The sequence below is a fragment of the Neofelis nebulosa genome, chromosome 13, assembly GCF_028018385.1.
Source record: "Neofelis nebulosa isolate mNeoNeb1 chromosome 13, mNeoNeb1.pri, whole genome shotgun sequence".
NCBI classification, from domain to species: Eukaryota; Metazoa; Chordata; class Mammalia; order Carnivora; family Felidae; genus Neofelis; species Neofelis nebulosa.
The window spans coordinates 74021210-74046730 of NC_080794.1; the positions used below are offsets into that span (position 1 = coordinate 74021210).

Below are 25521 nucleotides of genomic sequence, written 5' to 3' on the forward strand. Positions count from 1 at the left end.
TGTTTAGGGGCGCCTGTGTGGCTCGGTCAGTTGGGCGTCCGACTTCGGCTCAGGTCATGATCTCACGGTCCGTGGGTTCGAGCCCCGCGTCAGGCTCTGTGCTGACCGCTCAGAGCCTGGAGCCTGTTTCAGATTCTGTGTCTCCCTCTCTCTCTGCCCCTCCCCTGTTCATGCTCTGTCTCTCTCTGTCTCAAAAATAAATAAATAAACGTTAAAAAAAAAAAAAAAATTTTTAAAAAGAAAGTACTGCTTAGAGAGTGTCTCTGTGAGCCCATGATAATTTTATCAAACCCAAACCAAGCATAACCAATTTTCCAAAACGTGAAACAAAAATGTGCTTCATGTACACTTACACAGGGATAAAGCGATTCTTTTCTCAATCCCTTGTTTCTTTCTACAACATTGTTGGATTTTTATATTACGATGAAATTTTATAATACGCAAGTCAACCTTTCCAAACGCAGAGACTCTTCCTAATTCTTCTCTAATAGAGTGATATTAAAATAGCAATATCAACACATATTTCCAGTATCTTCTGTAGTCAGGATAAGGAGGCAACAGTAAGATGTCCCTAGAGCTAAATATCACTCTCTGAGAACAAGACTGCAGAGAAGTTCATAGCGAATGTGAGATGAGCCACCCACAAAACAACCCGCCCCAGAAAGTGACTTGTGAATGTATAGGTTGGCACGTAACAAAAGAAAGCTGCGAATCAACTGGTAAGGTCACTGACTGGCTGTCAAGTATGAAGGAATGACGAGCTAAACAACGACTGGCATAGAGTTCATGAAAAGAAAAGTTGGATTATGCGAAATTATCAATTTTTAACATGCATTTCCATGGGATCCTTCCAGGAGCACTTCCAAGCTGAGAACCTGGAGGGAATGATTACAGGAGTTATTCTCATTGTAGGAAAGGCAAACTGTACAGGGCAGGGCCTCCCTAGAGCCCGAAGGGAACACTCCCCTTGGCTCTCAATCTATGCTTGCCAAAAACTTTCTGATGACACTCTTCCCCTCCAGTGGGCTTCATGCCCAGTGCGAAGCCCAACATGGGGCTTGAACTCACAACCCTAAGATCAAGACCTGAGCTGAGATCAAGAGTTGGACGCTTAACTGACTGAGCTGCCCAGACACCCCAACTTTCTGATGACTTTCTAATGCAACTTCCCAGGTTCCTCAATACTGGGAAGAGGTGCTCAGAAGAGTAAACAGATGTCCTAGTCCCTAGAGAAGCATGTCTGCCCCGTGCGGGTATATCACATTGTATTAGAGCTATTTGTCTACATTCCCCAGATTATGAGCAACTTGAAGGAAAGGACACAGCACTTCTTCACTCTTGTCTAAAGTATAGCTGGGTAAGAATCAGCTGACTGAATGAATGAATGGCTCCGCTCGACCATTCACATGAGGCTGGTTAGCCACAGAACTCTGAGCCAAGCAATTAGGAAGGAGCTCCTTGGACTGTGAGGCTGAGGAAAGGGAGATGACTGCCACTTTGTGAGACCCTGTGTGCACAACCCGTAAGCCCACTTCCCTTCCTGTTACTATAAGTCCATCCTCCTCATACTCCCTACTGCTTACTCAGAGCTGACCTCAGGGATGCTCTATGCTTTGAAATTTGACCCTTCAATATCCCAAACCAACTAAACCTACTCCTTGTTCATTCCCCATTGGTGCTCAGCTCCACTATGTACCTAGTACCCTGGCGGTAAAGATCAAGGAGTGTCCCTCCCTCATCAACCCCTCTCCCACTCTGGACTAGCATTTGGTCTTATAAATTCACCTTACTAAATACTTTTCAAATCTATGCCCTCCTCACCAAGAGCACCACTACAAATTTTAATCCAAGCCTTCGTTATCTTTTGCCTGAACTCTTACAATACAGTCAGAATGGTTCTAACTCCCTCTAATCGAGAGTGACTTTTCAAAATGCAAATCTGACCACTTCTCAACTACAGGATACACTCTAAACTCTCGGCTTAAAAATCGTTCTGACCCAGCTCTCACTCCCTACGCGATGGCCACCTCTGGCCTCTGACCCTTCCCACCGTATCCTGCACTCTAACCCTAACCCTATTGAACTGTCTGCCGCTTCCTAACCGTACCACACACTTGAAACTTTCTGCATCTTCACATGCTATTTCCTCTGAACGGAACCCACCGCATCCTCCTGAAAACTTCTAAAATACACCTTTTGCGTCTTACTGAAATCATTACATGTTTCTAGTGTTACTAAATTACGAGGTCAAAGTTAACAGGTGTGGTTCTTCTCACCTACTTTGTACCAACACCACCGTCCACCCCCACCCCCATCTTCCCTACTGCCAACCTTGATACAGTAATTTGCTATGTGGTCTAATTGCCTTTCAGCCATTTGATAAATATTGCCCATGAAGTTGAGGTATTCACAGTTCACCAAGCATTCCATACAGAACACAGGAAGAACGGTGATAGTCTTAGAGCTTTTTTGTACTTTTCAACTTTTCCACAATAAATTTTTACAGTGAAAGAAGCTCATGTCATCTTTACAGTAATGTGGTTCAAACCATAAAAGAAAAAAAAGAAAAATTTAAAATATAATCTTTTCCATACCTTACATTTCAAAACAAGCTGATCTTACCTGAAGATGGGAATGTTGAGATTGTTGCCGGAAGCGATGTATGGCGCCTTGATGTTATGGCAGAAGAGAATGAACGTGAGCAGCAGATAATCAATGTGTGATCTGTGAACTGGTAGAAACAGAAGTGGCAAATTCATCTAGTAAAAGAAAAAAATGCCAAAGTTCAAATTCAAACGCGAACTTGGATCACACTCTGCAACTTCATATTTGGTCAGAATCACTCAAACACGGGCTAATCAACGACTCGTTCTTGAAAAACATTTTCCAGTAACATGAACGTCTTGCATTGTAATACTTCCGCGGCTGAAAACCACCAGAGTCACAATAAAAAGGAGCTGGGGAAGGAGAAGCACAATGGAGAGTTCAAGTGGACTCTCTGTCTTCTGAGAGGCAGCCCTGATTATGTTTAAAAAAAAAAGAAAAAAGAAAAAAGAAAAAAGGCAAAGGGTTGAGAGGCAAGCCTGGTTTGGCTTGAAATCACAGGCAATCATTTGCCAGCCATGACTGGGAAATCTTAATTTGTGCTTTATATTTCCTCATTTATAAATAGGGATTATTCCACCTGCTCTCAGAGTTGTTGCAAAGCAACCCACCAAAGGAGTCCTGCACAGCTGCCAGGTCCCCCTTCACCCACCTCTCAGCCGCTCGCCAAATGCTACTGTGGTACATCTCTCAAGGGGGGCATCTGCTGAATGGGTGGGATGCACACAGCACACAAAAGAACATTTCCATACAGAAGAGCTCTAACATCATCCACAAACATGGGGAAAATGCAATGACAGATCACAGAAACTCTTGCCTCAGTTGCAGCTTTAACCATCTCAAGTTGGCCTTTGTGAATTTGAATATTCCAAAAGAAGCTGTTGAACAGTTTGAGCAACACCCATCCCGTCAGTCTAAGGGCGGAGGGGGGGGAGAAGAAAAGGATAAACATACATTTATATAGACGTTGACTTTTATCTATTCAAGTTTCTGAACCTACAACCTAAAAGTGCTTTCAAGTGACTTAGTGTCTGTATCTGCATCTGAACTTTTACATATAGACTCATAGATACATATTACTTATTACAGACTAAAATCTTCCATTTTTATTTATTACAGACTAAAATCTTCATTTCACTCAAACAGCAGACTTTACACATCAGAAACAAATGATCAGATGAACATTTAGGTGAGCGGAATGCCATATAAAACCACTCCCTTTTAAGATATGGGTGTGTGAACCCTGGCTCACAAGTCTAGAGAGAGGTCAGCAGTAATTCAGTGGCTGTTATTAGTTAACAAAGATTAAGGAACCTTAAAATCTACCACAGTGCTACTTCCCACATAATTTGAATACAAATATAAAAATAAAAAGGAGTTAGTTTTCCCATCAGATTATGTCCAATTTCTTTTGGACCAAAACCACTGTGCTAGGAAAGCCCAATGGTTCAGTCCCTGTTTGCTCAAAACAGCTCTCATTGAAAGCTTTTTGCTTTGCCTTTTAATACCTGATCATTGTTGGTGAGACAGTGGCAACCATTTCTTGAAGGATCCTTCTGGCTTTCTTTTTCACTTTATTGATGGCTTTTGACTGCTGCTGGGCAGAACCATCAGGATTTAATTCAGCAGCCACTTCTGCAATTGCCTCCTGTACTCTGAATTGAAAGCAGAAAGAAAATGTAACTGTTTCTATGTGACATCCTGCATTCAGTATTTTCTAAATCATAGATATAAATCACAAAACAAAACTTATCTTCTCTTTAATATGTGATTAACACAATAAGCTCAAGTTAGATGTGTTTTGTTTGGCTGCCTACTGAATATTAGGGATATTATATTCCTGAATCGATGAATCCCTGAGGAATCTGGAAGGCAGATTTAAGAATTTAACTCAAATTCAATGGGTTAACAATGACATCAATTGAAACGTTCCAGATATGCTGTGAGGGACACAAAGTTGCACTCTAGCAGAGGGGAGAGAAAGAAAGGTTATCCCTTTAGGCATATAGTTCAGAGGTATCCAAAGCTCACTGCCAAAGTAACATGAGATTTTTCTTTTGAAGATCTAATTTATTACTCATTTATACTGTGACTTTATTAGAACTACATGTAAAACTCTCTAGGAGGGATCAAAGAGGGGCATAGATATTTACAAGTGTTTTCCATTTTAAACCAGTAATGTAAGAAAGGCGCCGCTCAAGATTAAAACAATAAACAGTGAAGTTAAGAGAGAAGATTTAATCCAGTTTGGTAAATCTTCCACGTGACTCGGGGAAGAACATACGAGATTAAATCTCCTTAAATCACTTTTAATATTCTAGTTACTAGTCAAAACGCCTGGGTGGGATAAAACATACTTGGAGGTTTTTACCTAAAAAATAGAATATATAATAACCCAAAGGAGTTTCAAATAATTCCTTTTTCTCCCACTGTTGCTACTGATTTTAGACCAGCACGGAGCAAAGCTCCACACAGCCCCATAACTCATCAATACAAAAGACAAATTCCACAGGACACTGAGGCCTTTAATACCTTTATTTCAATCTGGCCAGGAATGTTTTTACAAGTAATTGACAAGATAATTAAATCTCCATTATCAACTATTTACTCATTCATTCAGTAAATACTTACTGAGTACCTGCCATGTGCCACCACTGTTCAGGTCTTCATAGCCGCACTATAGGATCTGCATTTATTTTTTTTAAATTTTTGTAATGTTTATTTATTTTTGAGACAGGGAGAGACAGAGCATGAATGGGGGAGGGTCAGAGAGAGGGAGAAACAGAATCTGAAACTGGCTCCAGGCTCTGAGCTGTCAGCACAGAGCCCGATGCGGGGCTCGAACTCACGGACCGCAAAATCATGACCTGAGCCGAAGTCAGACGCTTAACTGACTGAGCCACCCAGGCGCCCCCAGATCTACATTTCTAAGCAGTCTTTTCAAACCACTGTAGTCTCTGGCCCCCCAAATCAAGGTAGATGTCCACCACAGGCCACAGCAATGAGGCAGAGTAGAGACTGATCTTCATGCAAACTCCCATATTCTAATGCCTAAACTTGAGAATGACTTATTTCCCTGTTCGATCTGATTTCAAGCCAGTCTCTGCTATTTTCTAAGCAAGTTCCTCTGAGAGCAAGGACAGAACCTTATTCTCTTAAAATTTCTAGTAATGATTTTCTAGTACAAGAATTTGTGCCTACATACTCAAAAATTATTTGACAGAAATATCAAACATGCTTCTCTTTTGGTTATAAAATAGGAAACACAAGGGGCACCTGGGTGGCTCAGTCGGTTAAGCACCTGACTTCGGCTCAGGTCATGGTCTCATGGTTCATGAATTCGAGCCCGGCATCGGGTTCTGTGCAGACAGCTCCGAGCCTGGAGCCTGCTTCCGATTCTGGGTCTCCGTCTCTCTCTGCCCCACCCCCACTTGCACTCTGTGTCTCTCTCTCTCAAAAATAAATAAACATTAAAAAAATTTTTTATGAAGTAGCAAGTTCAAAAAACAAATAACAAATAAAACAGGAAAACACACGGTCCCAAACATTTATATTACAGAAAACAGAGAACTGGAAATATGTGCACCTCTGAATTCCAACTCTCCTTTCATATATTAGGAAGCCATTCATTCAATCGTTAATGCATAAAATAAGACTGCTATTCCCACATGGCACTGCTCACCAAAACCATCTGTTCTCCTGCCTTTCCTTGCTTTCCTTTGGAGTTTAATATCTGACATTTGGAAATGGAAACCCCTCTTGAGACAGAGTCCCAGAGTCCCAAGGTTAATAAAGGCAATACTGCCCCGCCCCACCCCCCTTCCCTGTCTCTTCCTTTTACAACAGCATCCCCACCCTTACCTACTGCTGTTCAGGACATTTTCCGTCACGTTGGTGGCAAACATGCCTGTATGGACATCTCGCTCTTGAACAAAAAGCACATAAGAAAGACGTCTTGCAAGCCATCCTCGATGCCTGCAACGTGAAAGGGGAAAAAAAAAAAAAGACTTAGGAACACCTAAAATGAACTGCTTAAATTATACAGCTGTTTCCCTGATGTAGAAACAAAGCCTCATTTCATCTATTCCTGCTATCTGGTGTTATCCTATAGCAAATTCTCCTTGGCAGTTCAAGATGATCCGTGGCAATTTCACTCACAATTTCTTTCATGTACTCTCAACTAAAATTTAAACTTGGAATTTGAGTACTAAAATGCCTGAATAGTGTACTCTGCAAATAATAAACCAAATACAAAAAGAAAAATGCCTTATTTCATTACTACATTTTTTAAAAGTAAGTTCAATGCTGTATATATAAGCAATATAGCTTATGGCTGTGGGCTATAAAGAGATAATTTGGAAGTCTTTTCCTACCATAAAGGGCTTTTTTGTTATTATAGTAATTCTTCTAAGATAATTGCTAACTCTCAAAATGAGTAGACAAGGGTAGTCAAGGGAAGTCAAGGATAACTAAAGTATGGCCTGAACACCTATATACAGGGCTCATGAGGCCAGAAGTTCTTTCCCTTTTTCTTCCCCCACATTTGACATTTCTAAGAGATAGGACATATTCACACCAATGTTGGTGGCTATGTGTTATTTATATGGGGGCTTGGGGACAGAGAACTCAGAAAAAGAAGGTTAGAAACCTTCATATGCAATATTTTGAAACCATGTGTAATGATTGTGTAATGCCTCATTATCATTTCCCCCTTAAGGACATTCAAATGGCCAGATTTCAAATATAAATTCATGAACTCTGAAAAGCCTTCAGTTGAAGAAATTTGAGGAAGAACTGTGGAATCACTCGTTCCTTCATCTTTTTTGCTGACATTCTCTTTTTCTTCCTCCTTTCCTAGTTGTCTGCAAATTTGGTCCAATAGGGTAAATATTTAATTCTAAATTCTTCCTTGAGTGAATACTTTCAGAACTGTTATTAGAATGTACAGTCTCAGGGGTGCCTTGGTGGCTCTGTCGGTTGAACATCCGACTTGGGCTCAGGTCATGATCTCACGGTCTGTGGGTTTGAGCCCTGCTTCGGGCTCTGTGTTGACAGCTCAGAGCCTGGAGCCAGTTTCAGATTCTGTGTCTCCCTCTCTCTCTGACCCTCCCCCGTTCATGTTCTGTCTCTCTCTGTCTCAAAAAATAAATAAACGTTAAAAAAAATTTAAAAAAAAAAAAAAAAGAATGCACAAAGTCCCAGTTCTTGATGAAATCCTTTTGTAATGGACTGAAAGCTCTGTGTGTGTGTGTATGTGTGTGTGTGTGTGTGTGTGTGTGTGTGTATAAAAATGCTTACCCTTCACTTCATGTAACACACAGAGCAGCCAAACAGCCAGCTCAACCACACAGGCAGTTTATTACACCAAACGGTTTCATATCACCGAGTCATTATCACATTGAATGGTTTCATATCACTGAGTCAATATGGCATATGCTTTTTTTTTTTTCTTAACTGCCTCCAACTGAGGACAACAAATGAACCCTCTGACTTTATACATAAAATGTCTACTTACATAAACAAGAAGAGGCTCTCTATGAGATCCCTTTTCTTAGGATCTTAATCAAGTCAAAAAGGGGAAACAAAAAAAATCAGTGGCCCAGAATTTCTCCTCTCTCCTTTAAATGTAAGATAGAGACAGAAGGGTAGCATGGGAATGGGAAAAAATATGTCCCTTGATTTTAGTTCTATTAAAAAAAAAAAAGGCATTTAATATATATGCAAGTATTGTCATTCTCAATTATGATCTCATCACCAAAATATGATTAGTAATTCCAGAAAGCCTTCAAATTTAAGTATTTGACTTCTTAGATAAATTTTCACAGAATTTAAAGCATTTCTCATCACCTGAGCCTACTACTGACCTATCCCAGGCATTTACTCTTAGAATTATAAGGACTGGTAGCATTTTTGGCTGCCATTCTCTCCCGCCTCACAGACTTTCACACAATCTTCCCTCCCCCCTCCCTTATCCCCTAGCCTAGATTCATTAAAACAAAGCCTCTTTTCTCTCACTCAGATGCCCAACAGCCCATCCCCATGTGTCTGAAGTCTGGAAGAATTCTAAAAAAAGTCTTAAGCTAATAATAAATGAAAGAGCATTTGCTCAATATAGGAAAATATCTTCTAAAACTCCATAGATCAGGCTGATTTCAATTTTTAAGTATAAAATAATAATTTGTAAGCCATTCAACCCTACCCTTTCCTCAGATAAATCTTTACCATGTTTTGTCACACTTCAGATATAAAATCAGTATACAGGGGCCCCTGGGTGGCTCGGTTGGTTGAGCATCCAACACTTGATTTCAGCTTAGGTCATGGTCTCACGGTCCATGGGATCAAGCCCCTCGTCAGGCTTTGCCCTGGCAGCACACAGCCTGCTTGGGATTCTCTCTCCCTCTCTCTGCCCCTCCCCCACTCACTCTCTCTCAAAATAAATGAATAAGCTTTAAAAATATATATATACTGGGACGCCTGGGTGGTTTAGTTAAGCGTTCGACTTCAGCTCAGGTCATGATCTCATAGTTCATGAGTTCAAGCCCCGTGTCGGACTCTGTGCTGACAGCTCAAAGCCTGGAGCCTGCTTTGGATTCTGTCTCCCTCTCTCTCTGCCCACCCCCCCCCCCCCCCCGCCACACACACACACACACACACACACACACACCCTGCTCATACTTGGTCTCTCTCTCTCTCTTTCAAAAATAAATAAAACATTAAAAAAAAATTTTTTTTTAATAAAAATATATACATAAATGGGGTGCCTGGGTGGCTCAGTTGGTTGAGCGTCTGACTTTGGCTCAGGTCATGATCTCGTGGTTTGTGAGTTTGAGCCCCACATTGGGCTCTGTGCTGACAGCTCAGAGCCTAGAGCCTGCTTCGGGTTCTGTGTCTCCCTCTCCATCTGCCCCTTCCCTGCTGGTACTCTGTCTTTCCATGTCTCTCAAAAAATAAAACATCAAAAAATTAAAATGTACACACACACAACAAAAAGAGAAAGCTATAGGTGATATCTACACCCTCATGAAATAGTTACCATATAATTACATAGCAGTAATAGTAACAGATCTCTCAGGTGGCTGTACTGCTTCCAATTTTTAGATAAAGCCTCTTGTGTCACAAGCTCAATTCTATTAACTCAAAAACATGAAGAGATTCATCTTAAGGTATAGGCACTGATTATTACAGTTCTTCTTTTGAGATGTATTAGAAATATAAGAAATTTCTTTTTACCTTGTGTGAGTTTCATTGATATAAATAACATTCCGCAAACCCAAAGATGGGATACTGGAGTTGAAAAATTTATCCTACATGAAACGAAATACACACAGACATAAATATACAATTGGATTTCTGGCAAAGAGCTCACATTCCCACTTCTTGATAACTTTTATAACTCAAGTATGAAGTTAGGCATTGCAAAAATCTAAGTGATGAAGAAAATTACATTTTATTGAGAAAAGTACTTTTTGGCCTTCAGAGAAGGTCACAAACTTGCAAAGGAAATTGTGCCTCCCTGTCCTGCCTCATTCCCCACCCTCAACCCAAAAGAGTTAAAGCTACAGAGAGCTTAAATCAACGATAGGAACACTGAAGATTTCAGTGTTTCCCACATGTAAAAATACCGTACCATAGTTATCTTTAGATTACTAAATCTGGCAATAATGCTGACACAGTAATTATTATCCCCATTTTACAGACAGAAAAATTGAGACTGACAGGGGTTTTTAATATTCAAATCTACATCTTGCTCTAAATGTTTACTTCATTAGAAAATGTATGGCTGAAGGGGACTCTCTTTACAGGAAACCTTAAGGGATAATTCAGAGAGAGTTCTGCTCAAAAGAGAAAGTCTATAGCTTTATCAGTGTGGACAAAAAGGTAAGCTTTCCACAGATAAATGTTGGGAAAGCATAATGTACCTTCAATAAAAGATATAAAAATATTTAAGTGAATCTCTTTAGAGATCAGGAAAACGGTATCAGAGAAAGGGTAGCAAATATCAAAAAAATATTATAAAAATATTATTTAAAATTATTTTAAATAGGGACACCTGGGTGGCTCAGTTGGTTGAACATCCGACTTTGGATTTCAGCTTGGGTCATGATCTCACTGGTCACGGGATTGAGTCCCATGTCAGGCTCTGCGCTGAAGGTATGGAGCCTGCTTGGGATTTTCTCTCTCCCTCTCTCTCCTCCTCTCTCTGCCCCTCCCCTACTCACGTTCTCTAGTAAGTATTTTAAAAATCATTTTAAATAAACTTGCCATGGAAGAACATCAAAGATCAAGTTCAGCTCCAACAGGAACTGTATTTAAGCAAAAATCAATTATATACTATACTACTGACCTATTCCTACCCCAAACCACTCCTATCACCACCACCAAGTAATTTCCTATATTCTCTTCTGACTTAAGAACACATTAGAGTCAAGGTATTATTTTGATCTTTTAAGCATTTAAAATTAGAATTAGAGAAGATGCCAGGTCTAAAAAGAAAGCCACATGATCATCTATTTAAATTTGTATTTCTACTGGCCTATTAACCTGAACTGGCCATACTCCCGGACCGCAAATTACCGTGACCGTTCCATTCTACCAACATAGCACTTCTGTTCTAAAAGGAACAATATTTATGACTAAGACATTCTTGAGCAGACCTGAATATTTAACATAAACTGCTTGGGTCCCACACAAGTTAGTAAATCCCTTATACCAGACTCAGAATTCTACTTCCTGCCAAGCCAACCCAGAATAGAACATTCACGCAGTACAGCTAGATATTTATACAGATTACAAGCAATCTCTATAAATGACAGGCACTTAGATGGCAGAATTTCTGTCCTGATAACTGGCCCATCCCAGAGAGAGCTGAACGTCCAGGCATACCTTTTAAAAGGCAACTCTACTGCCGGAGAACACAGCCACATTAGATTCTAAATTCCTGTGCTAACTCATCCCTCTAGCAAACTGCCAACAGAGGCTGACCACTCATTTGAGTGACTCTCTTCAAATACTACACTGTAATATGGATGATTTTGCATGATTGTGTCTGTTTCACCATGATACAAACAACAAGCCCGTATACACTCTATTTAAAATATTCATCCTTGAGGCACCTGGGTGGCCCTCACCTGGGAGGCAACTGGGTGGCCCTAGTTAAGTATCTTACACTTGATTTCGGGTCAGGTCATGATCTCATGGTGATTAGATGGAGCTCCATGGGGGGCTCTGACCTGGGTATGGAGCCTGCTTGGGATTCTCTCTCTGCCTTTCCCTCTGCCCCTCCCCCACGTGCTTGCGCTCTCTCTCTCTCTCAAAAAAATAAATTAAATCTTCATCCTAACATTTAGTAACCATCCTTCACTATCATAGTCAACAGACACCCTCCATCCCTACTCACCCTCCCCCAACAGAAACTTACCAAAAGGAGAGTAGGGCAAAGCCATAGTTTTAAAGCTTTAAAACTCTCTCCTGCTACCCTTTGCTCATCTTGCTAGAAGTTGAACATTGAGTTAAAAGTTCAACATGTAGAAGTTACATGAAGGTTCCCACCAACTCTTAGAGTTATCTAAAAGTAAGATCTACCCTTCCCCTAAAGTCATACTAAACTAAAACAACCAAATTATCACTTAGCATCAACTGTTTAACCAATATTTACTGAATAAATGAATGGAAAGACAAATTGAGTCAACATCATTACCTGAAATAATTTGGTTTATAAACGTGGGCCTAAGTTCTTAAAATGAATTAAGTCCATTAAGTCTACCCAGTAATAAGATTCACACAAAGTTGGAATTTCACTCTGTTTATTAAAGGTCAACAAGCAGTAACACTCTTACCCAGCTCTGGGGAGTACAGGAATAACAACATCTTCCAACAAATGGCCTTTTCCGGCTCATTAGGCTTTCTTTCCATTTTAAGGTTGCAGATCTGAAGACAGTAGGTCTGAAACCACACTCACCCTAATAAATGTTAAGGGGAAAAAGTGTCTGAATGGCAAGAAAACTATACTTGTCCACTTTCTCTCTAAAACTAAGATATTTCAGAAGAGAAACTTAGTACTTCGATTTCTTTTGGTAGTATAAGTTCCTCAGTGTAATTTTCCTTCATGGTACTCCCCTCCATCATCAACACTTGGAACAAAACTTGGAACATAAGCAAAAATTGAACACCGAAGAATGATAATGGCTAGCAAGGACGTCTGCACACTCAGAGGTTCAAAGGCAAGATTAAACAGCCCATGACAGTAGCAGGTAAATAAAATCAGGCTTCTGGATCCATACAGGGAACAGTTAATCTTATTCCTCTTCAATCACAGACGCCCACAAAAGTACTACAAAGTCTTACATAGTAAGCAAGTTGTTACATACAACTTGAAATATTTTAAATTAAAAAACAAGGTAAACTTATGTAACATTCCTTTATCCTGGCTGGAATTTAAATTATAGCTGTACTGTCCAGTTAGGGTCAAATTCTGCTCCTGTTTTAAACATTTTGTTCATTGAGTTCATTAGTTGCTCAAATACCAGACAAAACATTCTCAAAAATTAGCAGAAAAACCCCCCAAAACTCTGATATCATTTTTATATAAAGCAGAGTGTTCAAGAAATATTTTAAACAAGCCATGTTATATCAAAATGGGGGGGGGGGTGGGGTGGGGAACACAATACAAGAAAATGCATATCCTTTGAATTGAGATTCATACTAAAATTTATTTCCCACTTAGAAGAAAAAAAAAACCCTTTATTTCCATTACAAAATTCATACTTATTACATTATGGAAAACAGATACAGAAAGTACACCATCCAAAACAACTCCTAGGTTTTTTTTTTCTATGCAAAGTATTTTGCTTTTTAACATAATCACTGTGCTTAAATATCCTACCCAACTGTCTCTTCCCAATTAACATAAATCCATAAGAATTTTTAAATATGAGGTCTCATAGGCATACCTTCTAACAGCTGGAGGCAGTTTCTTTAGATATTAACCTCTACACGATATTATGTCGCTTCCAGTTCTCCACCTTCATAAACAACATTAAAATGAACATCTTTGAATGTTTTTAACCCCTCTTCAACTTACCCATTCCTCGTTTGCATGCTTACATCGACCAACACTGTATTCTGATGAATTTGGCAGGTAAGAAACATCTATTGTGCCAAGGGTCAGTGCAGATTCATCCATGTCACAAGGGGTAACTCCCAGATCATGTGCTATGAAAAAAAATATATATATACACCATTTAAATTAATAAGCCAGACAGTAGACACCAAAACTCAAAATTCTGACCTCGACATTCTTTTGTTCCATCATACGATGTCAAATGACCTCTGATGGGCTTCCACCATGTTTAGTTGATGTGTAAAAACAGTGTTTGATGTGTTTAAACTCAACATCATCTCCGGTAGACTGTTCTTTTTTTTTTTTTTTTTAAATCAACATCTGCATCTCTAGACTTCTTGAGTAAAACAGACATGAAAGGGCAACATAAATAATAGCGTATTTCAGGTAGGCGACGAAAAATTACTTTATTTGCATTAATAACTGAATAGTTCCTGGGAGAATGGAGGCCATGTGTTTATTTGATTAAATATAAGTTACATGTATGCACACAAATAGGTAATTTTCCTTAATTATGTGCTGGTAATTTTTGGTCATACATACTATGCAATGGAAGCATGGGTAAAGGCAAGAGCCTTTAGAGAGAGCGCCTCTAAAGTTCCCCACTTAAACTGAATTGAGCTCTCAATTTTCTCGTGATGTCTTAAATGCAATGGCATTTGCACTTTTAATACATCTACAAAGCTTTAAATCAAAACCACACCATCTTGAAATATCGGACTTAAAACATTTCACCCTTTTCGATGTCTTTTCATACCCTAAGGGAAAATGTTCACTAACGTGCACTGCTAAAGAAAACAGAGATTAACCTAAAATATAAAAACTCCCTAATTCTCAAAATGCTTCAGCTTTTGTCTATTTCTCACCTGGCCTTAAATTATTCCTTTAAAATTCTGAAAGGTCACGTCCAGGGTAACTGTTATTTGGAGCGTATATTCTGATTTCGTTATAATCCCCATACGGGTTTGCTGCGGCATCTACTGTCCTCGGCACAACCATTAAATAGCACATCCTTAACAATTTAACATGGCATCAACCTAACCTAACAGGCCAGGAGAAAACAGGAAAGCAATACACCTGGCATGAAAGCTCTTCACGATTGTAAAATAAATCAGCTATCAGTTTCACATGCAGAATGTAGCTAAAGCATGGGGAGCCCCGCTGCGGCCCGAGAAAAAGTCCCTGGTGGCCCCAGAGCTGGAGGAGTGGAAGAAGAGAGAGCGGATTGCCAATAGGAAGTCACGGCTTCGCTCCTCCCTCCCTACAGCGTTGATCCGAGGTCCATAAGTAAATCAAAATCTGGAGGCGCCAGACTATCGCCTGAGGGGAACCAACTCTGGGTTTTGTAAGAACAGCGATCGGAGGAGGCTCACCTCGGAAGCCAAACATACCCGAATTCAAACCACCCACTGCTGACCATCTGTGTGACTTTGAACAAGTTGGTTAACTTCTATGCCTGGGTTTCCCCATCTGGAAAATGGGCATAATGGTAGATCCTACCTCCTGGGGGTTGCTGGGAGGGCTGGATTGTACCTATAAAGTGCCTAACCCAGCGTCTGACACACGGTGCACGCTCAGACCCATCAATGGTCATGTGCCATCGGACTGTTCTCAGCACCAGCTGCTTGCAGAGCACCCCAGCAGCCTCAAAAGCAATGAGGTGCGTAGGCTACTCAGTCCACGGGAACTTCCCTCCTCCTCCAGGGGAGCCCACACCGCGGCCCGGTCTCCCAGGGACAGAACCATCCCGACCCCCCACCCAGCACGAGCCGGGCCCACTTCTCAGGAGGAACCCCGGAGCTCGGGGGATGAGAACAACCTGCCGGCGTCGCGCCGGGTCCAACGGAGAGGGCGACGACGCACTAGGCGCGGCGCTCCGGACCCGAGCAGCCTCCCGCAGCCGCTCTCGCCCTCGCGGTCCGCACCCGGCAGCTGCGCCGGCTTCGGCTGCGGCTGCTGCAGCTGCCGGCACTTCAAGTCTCCGCCGGTGCTGCTGCAACGTCGCGTCCCGATGACGCAGGCGGCGCCCGCGAGTGAGCGGAGCCGGAGGGAGTGGGCCGACCTCAGACGTGGGCGGGGGGGGGGGGGGGGGGGCGGCACCCGGGCTCCGCGTTCGGATCGCAATAGAACGTGCGCACACAAGGGGGCCGGTGGGGCCAATAACGGAGCGCGAGCGCCTAATCGGAAGGTTACTCTGCCTCGGCGCAGAGTCACGTGTGCGCGCGCCTGCGCGTTGCTGCACGTGCGCCTGAGGCTCCATTGTGTCAACTCTGCCTATCTGGAGGTCTGTATCCCCGCCTCGCTCTCTGGGGAGTGTTCGCCTGGGCCGTTTGGTTCCCTTGTGCGTGTGTGTGGGGTTAGGAAATTTGTAAGACTCTGCAGAAATTGTCAGGGTTGGGGGAGCTGCGGATCGGGAGCGGCCCTGTTGTGTAATGTCTGTTAACAGTGGCTGAGTGCCTTTTCCTTACAATGGAAGAAAATGAGTTGAAAGAAAAATAAATAAGGCTTAAAAGAGCCCGAGTCCTAATCTGCCTACCTCTAACCCTTCAAACAAAATAACTTGGGGTTACAAGGAAGTTCTTTCACAATATTTGTCATGCCATTGACAAGGCCAGTGGTTATCAAGAACATTAGCAATTCGGAAGGCAAAAGATAACGTTTTACCCGCACCTTAACAACAAACATTGTTTGAACTGGCAGATGGGAATACGAAGGTGATTAAGACGAGCAGAGTCCCTGGTCTCACACCTCTGCTGCCAGTCCTCATCTCCTCTATGAACGTTAACCCCCACTTCTATCGAAACATGCCCTCCGCGTCCCCCCATCAAAAACCATCCAGAGCTCTCCACAGTCCACATGCCGGAGCCTGGCACGTAGGCCTCCAACAGATAGGCCTCGACTTTTCCCGCAGTCGCCAAGAGGAGCTCCTACAGCAACCTCGCCGGTTGTCCCTAGTCAAAACACGGGTTCCCGTAGTCTTAATCGTGCCCACACCACTCTTTTCTAAATTCTATCATTCTTTCCTGAACTAGGTCCCCAAGCCTTCCCTAACTTCTCCAGCCCTCAGTAATCACACCCTTCTGTGAAAGCTCACAGATTTACCCAGGTGCCACATTCTGGGTCTTTATCAATTTGTGTCATTCTTCCACAAGAGTAGGAACTCACCGTCAAAATCAGTGACTTTTCTCGGTCTCAGTAAAAACAGCACTCATTTATGGTAAACCCTCAATAGCTACTCTTGAAGCTGAGGAACAAGAAGAAAAACAAGAGTTCCTTTTCTTGAACTTTCAGCTTCTATTTCTAAATTCATCTCAGAATTCAGGGGGGTCCTTCTTTTAAAACAATCCAAAACTGTAGGAGTGGCGATGCAAGAAAAAAAAAAAAAAGATTGAGCTGCTTGAAGTCCAAATTCCTGTGTTTATTCAAACCCACACACACCTTAACTCCAAGCACACACCTAAGTCTTCAAAGGCTATGTTGACTAGAATACCATGAATTCAAATCCCAAAACGTCATGACATTTTGTGTATAGATTTCTGGTCCCTGACCAAAAAGAAAAAGAAAAAAAGAAAACAGAGGAACGTCTCAGGGTTTGAAGTCACAGCTAAAGAGAAAGTAATGTGAAATGAAAGAGAGAGAGCATTACAGGAATGGAAATGGAAGCCAGAGGGGAAAATTACATTTTCTTTCACAGAGTTTATTTGTAGTTACTCTTCTGTAACATCCATTGCACAAGGATGAACTGTACTTGCAGGAGATGTGGATTGCAATGCAAGGTGTTTCAGGTTACGTAAGGAGAGTTGTTTCGGAAACAGCTGACAACCTCAGCAATCTGTTTTATCAACAGAACAACAATAATTTATAGTAATCCAGCAGCTAAGGCAGCTAAGATGGAACAACATTGACTGAATTTACTCTCCTACTAAAACAACTAAAGAAATAAAACAGGCAGCAGGGCAGGGCAGGGCAGACCATAAGAGAGAGCAGACGAATAAGGTGAGCACTCCGCTTACTAAGGCAGGTACCAGACAGCAGTGCAGAGAGGGGGATCCAGAAAAAGCTAGACAGACTACCTGAGTTGAGGAGATAGAATCGGGAGACCAGGGAAGCCCAAACAGCTGGAGCTGGGAGTAGAGACCTAGAGAGAAGAGAACTACACGCGTTAGGAGGAGCTGTGAAGACCTACAGGTCATGCTCCAGTCTTCAGCTGATTAGCACGTGAATGGGAGGAAACTAACCAAGGCCAGGGAAAGAGCCACCTAGACAGAGAGAGAGAACAATCACCAAAGGTTTCATGGGACAGGGAATTGGTTCTGTTCCCACAAGTCAGAGTGGAAAGATACCCAGCGATCATACAGGACCAGGAACAGGACCTGATCCTGGCACCCAGATCAGAAACCTCATAATATATGACTCAGTAGGTCTTGCCTTGGGAGTGGAGTAAAAATAACCTTAGGGTAATTGCTGTTCTGGTCCTACCTAACAAATCTTAAATGCTAGCCCCAAAAGGATCAAACCAATTCCAAGAACAGTGTCCCAAAACAAGGCCCAACAACAGTACTTGGAAATCAGAAAAGGAAATGAAATTCCTTTTCTGAAGGAAATCAGAAAAATCCAGCACCCAATTCACAATGTCTGGCAACCAATTGAAAATGATCAGGCATACAAAAAAAAAGTGGGAAAAAATGGTCCATATACAGAGAAAAATGAATCAATTGAAAGAATCACAGAAATGACAGAGATTACAGACTCAGTAAACTAGGACGTTAAAAAACAATTCGAGGGGCACCTGGGTGGCTCAGTTGGTTAAGCGTCCGACTTCAGCTCAGGTCATGATCTCACACTCCGTGAGTTCGAGCCCCACCTCGGGCTCTGTGCTGACAGCTTAGAGCCTGGAGCCTGCTTCTGATTCTGTCTCCCTCTCTCTCTGCCCCTCCCCTGCCCATGCTCTCTCTCTCTGTCTCAAAAATAAAAACATTTAAAAAAATTAAAAAAAAATAATTAGATCTGTATTCTATGTGGCCAAAAGAAGTCGAGACATGGAATCTTTTAAAAGACCCAAAGTTGGGGCGCCTGGGTGGCGCAGTCGGTTAAGCGTCCGACTTCAGCCAGGTCACGATCTCGCGGTCCGTGAGTTCGAGCCCCGCGTCGGGCTCTGGGCTGATGGCTCGGAGCCTGGAGCCTGTTTCCGATTCTGTGTCTCCCTCTCTCTCTGCCCCTCCCCCGTTCATGCTCTGTCTCTCTCTGTCCCAAAAATAAATAAAAAACGTTGAAAAAAAATAAAATAAAATAAAATAAAATAAAAAAATAAAAGACCCAAAGCAAACGCCTAGAAATTAAAAGAACGTTGTCTGAGATTTTTAACACACACACCCCTACATTTCTTTCAGATTAAATATTACTGAAAAAAAAACAAAAGTTAAAGAACCTGAAAACATTGCAATAAAAGCTATCCCAAATGAAATACAGAGGGAATAAAAAGACTGAAAATATAAGCAGAGTATCCATGAGCTTAACATACATGCAGGTGGAATCCCTGAAGCAAATATGAGAGTGAGGAGGAGTCAGCACAGGCAGAAAAAAAAATTCCAAGACATAGTGTCTGGAAACTTCCCAATTTTGGTAAAAACTATCAACTCACAAATCCCAGAAGCTCAACAAGCTCTAAGTAGAAATACATAGAAAACTATACTAAGGAACATCACCATTATATTGCTTAAAACCAGTGCTAAAGTGAAAATCTTAAAAGAGTGGAAAAAAAGGGACGCCTGGGTGGCTCAGTGTGTTGACCTTTCGACTTCAGCTCAGGTCATGATCACATGGTTCGTGGGTTTGAGCCTTGCGTCGGACTCCAGGCTGACAGCTCAGAGCCTGGAGCCTGCTTCGGATTCTGTGTCTCCCTTTCTCTCTGTCTCTGTCTCTCTCTCTCTCTCTCAAAAATAAATAAATATTTAAAAAATTAAGGGGCACAGTCGGTTAGGTGTCCAACTTGGGCTCAGGTCATGATCTCACGGTTTGTTGGTTCAGGTCCTGCATCGGGCTCTGTGCTGACAGCGCAGAGCCTGGAACCTGCTTCAGATTCTATGTCTCATGCTCTCTCTGCCCCTCCCCCACTTGTGCTCTGTCTCTCAAACATAAATAAATGTAAAAAAAATTTTTTTAATTAAAAAAAAGATGCATATCTATGTAAAGAGACAAAGATAAAATGACAGCAGATGTCTCAACAGAAGTTTGCAAACAAGTCAGGAAAGTAGCATCTTTTAAGTACTCAAAGAAAAACTCAATCTAGAATTCTTTTCCCCAAATAGATATATTTCAAAAATAAGACAAAATAAAGGCATGCTCTGACATACATAGTCCAACTATCCATTACAGCCAAGATGGTCATGTGACCCAGTTCTGGGCAATGAGACCTAAGAGAAAGTCAAATTCGAGGATTTCCAGAGAAGCTTTTCTTTCTTAGTAAAAGGGAACAGGGAGCTGGCACGGCTTCTTTTTCACTTTTTTCCCCCATTTGTTCCGTAACTTGATGTCCAAACCCAATGCCACCAATCACATACCTCTGCATTTTGTTAAATCTCTATCTGTTTAAACCACGATAATCTTACTTTCTGTTACTCACAAGCAAATGAGTGTCTGACTCATATTTAATTTTGAGCACAATTCTAGCCACTATAATGACTCAAATATATGGGGGTGGGGGGAGAGAGAAAGAGTTAAGAAATAGTCCCTGCCAATTTAAGATACAAAACAGATGAACATAAGGGAAGGGAAGCAAAATTAATATAAAAACAGAGAGGGAAACAAACCATAAGACCCTCTTAAATACAGAGAACAAACTGAAGGTTGCTGGCTGGGTGTTGGGTGGGGGGATGGGCCAAACCGGGAAGGGGCATTAAGAAGGACACTTGGGATGAGCACTGGGTGATATATGTAAGGGATGAATCACTAAATTCTATTCCTGAAATCATTATTACACTATATGTTAACTAACTTGGATTTAAATTAAAAAATAATAAAAATTAAAAAAAAAAAAAAGTCCCTGCCAGTCTATCTTGTGGGGGCTTGTTGCAATGGAAGTGACCTCAGAGCCAGACATTTAGAAAGAATCCTAGACCAGAAGAGAATGGAACCCCTCTGACTCAAGTTTACCACATTTGTGGCAGAATAAGGAGTTCAATTCGTCTAAAAACTGCTTTAGTAGTAAATTAAGCCACAAACTTCAAATAGCCCAAGCAGGAGGCCGTCAGGCTTCTGGAAGCTCTGTCTTGGCATCTCCTACAGGATGGGCTACCTGACAGCTACCCAGCCCCCTACCCCCAAGGGGCTACCCAGCCCCACCCCCAGCCCCCTACCCCCAAGAAGGAAGGCCAGAAGGAACTAGGTAGGGATCCAGACTTTGTTTCAGCCATGAGCTATGCCTCAGGGCAGGGCACCGGCTCCAGAAGGGATCTGGGGCACTGGATCAGGCAACTAGTAAAGCAGGCTAATTAAGAAAGAGCTTACAAGTCACCTTTTTTTCTTTTTTTACAATTTGTCAGTTCATTCTTAAGAAATGAAAGGTATTTTTCCCCCTCTCCCAGGAGTGTAGCCAGGCTCTTTGGTTGAAGACCCTGGATTCCCCAAGCCCTTAAGGGAGGCTAAGTAATTGCAATTAGCAGCCTTTTTGTTGCTGAAAGCCAAAAACACACACACACACACACACACACACACACACACACAACAACAACAACAACAACAAAAAAAACAGTAACTAATGATTGGGTTGGCCACCAAGAAGACAAAACCTGAATGGGCCCTTTGTTTTTCCTGTGGAAGTAAGCTGGATTGTGTGAGAAGAGGTTGTCTGAGAATGGGTTGGGGACCAGCACGGCGCTGAGGAGGGGTTAGGTGTTGAGGATACTGGTTCTGGATTCCGTCTGAGATTGCTTCATGGAGGGCCTTGGAGGCAGCCGGTCTGCAGAAGGAGAGTGACCCAGGAAGACTGAGAGGGCTGAATGTAGAGTCTTGGGAGCCTCAGTGAAGATCCCAGTGGCCGAGCGTGTTGTGAAGGGGATGGAGGTCCACACACTACGCGGGGCCTGGGCAGGGAGCAGTGGTCAAGGAGACTGGATTTCAAGCTTTCTGCATAAGTGCCTGGGAAAGGGAGAGGAGGAGGACCCCAAAAATCATCACTGTTGGACTTCTACGAACCCTTGACATGAGATTATTTCAGCATCTTTTCTTTTGTGACATACTGACCAAGAGTGCCTTTAAGATAGTCTTTCTTAGTCGCTGAGGATACAAGATGAAGATATGGGGATGTCACACATAGGTCCTGCCCTTGTGGGGTTAAAAGTCTAATGGTGTGTGGCATGTTGGGACGGAGACAAGTCGTGGAAAGTACAATGAAGATCCAAACAGCCTCTGTCACAGAGGTCAACAGCAGTGAGCAGCAGTAGAGAAGGTGGTCAGGGAGGACCTCTAAGGAGGGAGTAGCTACCCCGAGGCTGTGGTGTGCGAAGGACCTTGTCTGAAAGGAGCCCAGAAAAGACCCTTCCAAGAAGGGAGAATTCCATGTGCCAAAGCCCTGCAGGAGGACAGAGTTGACAGAGACAGAGTTGCAGGCAGGCTGCAGTGGAGGAAGGGGGAATGGGGCAGAGGGAGGTGTTGGCCAGCCAAGCCTCCTTTATCCCAAGACGAAGCAGTGCTTTCTTAGCCACAGTAAGAAGTTTTGAAAATTAAAAACAACACTGTGACATGAGTCAAAAATGTCATGGAGGAATTCGCATGCCCTTTATTCTGTAAAAATTAGAGTAGGAAGAATCAAAACAGAAGCCCAGGTCCACAGACCTGGCCAGCCTGGAAGAAGGAGGACGGGGCATGACTCAGAGGCTATCATGCAGGCAGGCGCCTGCCTGGGGCAAACTGGCCACAGAGTATGTCCCTAAGGAAAGTGAGCACATTTCGTAAGCTACCTTTGTTTGAGCACTTTTTATGCGCCAAGCCCTGTTCTAAATACTTCACGGGCATTATCTCAAACAATCCTCTAAATCAGCCATGGCACAATCTAGAAAACAGCTCGGGCCAGACCACTGGAAGTGGGACTTTCATACAGAATCCTTCTTAGAAAGGTCTTAAAAAAGCTGAAAGAACAAAAGGGGACTGTGAGGCAGCCCAGAGATTTCCAACAGCAGACACCATCCTAGGGCTGGAACAACAAAGGAAGATATTAACAGAACCGGGAACCAGAGCAACATTTGAGACCAAGGAAAGAGGGGCTGCCTAGGAAGAGCCAAAACCACAGAGCTGCCCCTGCTGGAGGAGCCACCTGAAAAACAGAGGGACACCCTCCCTGGCTTCCTCCTCTTTCTGCCCTCCCACCACCTGCAAGCCCCTCCTATTGGCTGAAGCAAGCTGCAGAGAAGCCTAAGGAATGAGATTGCAGGGTCCACTCCTCTCCCAGACATAAAGTAGAGCAGGGAAGGATGGAGAGGGCATCTGAGAACAAACAGAAAAACAAGGGCAGCCCCATAAGCCAGGAAGGATTATTACCCCCATTGTTCAGATGGGGAAACTGATGCACAGCAAGAGCTTAAGCGAATCTAGTACCTGGTAGAACCCCAGTTTGAATTCAGATCTATCTGATTCTAAAGCACAAACACAGGGGCACCTGGGTGGCTCAGTTGGTTGAGCATCCCACTTTGGCTCAGGTCATGATCTCGCAGTTCGTGGATTCAAGCCCTCCATTGGGCTCTGCGCCGACAACTCAGAGCCTGGAGCCTGCTTCGGATTCTGTGTCTCCCCCACTCTCTGCCCCTCCCCTGCTCATGCTCTTTTTCTCTCCAGCTGTCAATAATAAATAAATAAACGTTAAAAAAAATGTTTTTAAAAAGCACAAACACGTAACATACATTTCAGCCAGCTTAGGTAAGAGCCTGGTAGCTAAGAATAGTCACGTCCCATGTCCGAAAAGCATATGTTTTAAACCCCACTCTATAAAACACTCAGATGAAGTTGGTTTAAGAACTGAGCTGTGAGTCAAGACACCAGTAGGCCAACCCTGAACCTTCTAGCAGAATGAGAACTCTGCAAGGACTTTGGAGCCAGACAACCTGGGTTCCAATCTTGGTTCTGCCATCTACCAGCTGTGTGACCCTGGGCAATCTATTTAACCTCTCTAGGCCTCAATTCTCTCATTTTTAAAGTGGATTTGCTCATTTCCACTTCCTTATTGGGTTAATTTTAGATAAAATGGAATCATGTATGCTGCAAGATTATTAGCACAGTCCCTGCTGCATGGTTAAGAGTTACTAAACAGTGGCTATTACTATGATTGGTAATAGTCTCCTCTTGCAGAGACTCAGGAGACAAAGGAGAGATCCTATTTGTTTGAGCTTGCCTGGCAAAGAATTTGTTCTAAAATCTTTGGAACTCATATGAACTCTTAAGGTCACTTTGTTCTGGAAAGGGTGTCTCTATATCAGTCAGGATGGGCTAGGTTATGATACAGTAACAAACATCTCAGAGTCTTAAGACAACAAAGTTTATTTCTTGCCTATGATACATGTAAACTACAGGTTATTATAGGAGCTCTGCTCATAAAGGACACTGAGGGAAGCTCTTTATTGACATGTACTTCCTTATTTGTTGAGGCCAGGAATGGAGAGTGGAAACCAGGTACTGGCTCTTAATCCAGACTTAACTTCTGTTCCCATTTCATTAGGTAAAGCATTATATAAAGCAACTGGGTAAAGAAATGTAATCCTGTCGTGTGTCCAAAGCAAGCTAACCAAACATTTATGAACAGCCCTAATGACTATCAGAACAACCTCAGAGAACCTTCTGGTTGGGCTAGATAAAGCAAAGTTCCCAATCTGGAATGAAGAGCTTTAGGAGCTTCTGACAGGCCAGCCCCATATGATATCATAAAAGTTTGTCTTTGCTGTGCCTTTGTTGCATTTATGATGACAGCATGTCGGTTTAGGAAAACTTTTTGTTCCTAAATATTTCTTAAGTCATTTCTCTGAAAATCACTCTTGGTTTTTGGAAGGTATTGTCCAAGGTGGTTTGTGGAGTTGTGAGACTAGCTGGAAACAAAGTACCTTGTCTTCTGGAAGAGGGATCCTAACGTGGACTAGATCATGAGTGCCCAGACTTACCCAGAGCCCCTCTACTATTGTACAACTTGATGTCAGATTATTGGATACTGATGGTTTGTTGAGCAAGTTCAAGCTCTAGGGGAAGGAGCAAGACCTTTCCTCTGCTTTCACAATCCCATGCTTCCTGGATTTCTTTCTCCCTACCTAGATGTTTTTCCTTGGCAACTTTTACTGGCTCAAAGGCCTCCTTCATTCTCTCTCCTTACTCTCTCCTCAGCAAACCAGGAGCCTAGGAGTCATTTTTAACCTCTTCCTGCCTCCAATCCAACAGTAACTTCTAGCAATTTTGCCTTCTAAATAGCTTTAAGCCCATCACCCGTTTACCTCCTCACTATCTGCATTGTCCTAATGCAGGCCACTACCACCTTCCCTGGAAGGCACAAAACTTACTACCCAGACTCCTCATGTCAGCTCCCCACCCCCCACCCTCCCAAACTCCCCACACATCCTCCAGAGCAGACATTTGAAAATGCAACACTGAGCATTTCTAACACCCCCATTTCTCTGCCTGATCCCCACTGCAGGTGATTAAAATCCTTTAAATTGTTCCTTGCAGTTTTTAGGACAAAGGCCTTGGACTTTTAGGATAGGGACTTTTAGAAAAAAGTCTTCAACATGGCCTCTAATACCTGGTATTAAGTAACCTCACCACCCTTA

General features: G+C 42.5%; 1 protein-coding gene across 5 annotated transcripts in view; it reads right to left on the bottom strand.

Moving 5' to 3' along the window:
- The window catches only part of GPAM (glycerol-3-phosphate acyltransferase, mitochondrial), a 63034-nt gene that overhangs the window by 20806 nt on the left and 16707 nt on the right, over positions 1-25521 (bottom strand). For 2 of the 5 annotated variants that reach the window (XM_058697768.1, XM_058697764.1), the window contains exons 2-8: positions 13685-13815; positions 12441-12563; positions 9835-9908; positions 6466-6579; positions 4113-4259; positions 3422-3518; positions 2623-2759 (exon numbers count right to left, since the gene is read on the bottom strand). In XM_058697768.1, the coding sequence (XP_058553751.1) occupies positions 2623-2759; positions 3422-3518; positions 4113-4259; positions 6466-6579; positions 9835-9908; positions 12441-12563; positions 13685-13786 (794 nt within the window). In that variant the 5' untranslated portion in view covers positions 13787-13815. Of the gene's footprint in view, positions 1-2622; positions 2760-3421; positions 3519-4112; positions 4260-6465; positions 6580-9834; positions 9909-12440; positions 12564-13684; positions 13816-13891; positions 14061-15542; positions 15731-25521 lie in introns of those variants that run through there. The other 3 variants (XM_058697767.1, XM_058697766.1, XM_058697765.1) reach the window with 3 other exon arrangements.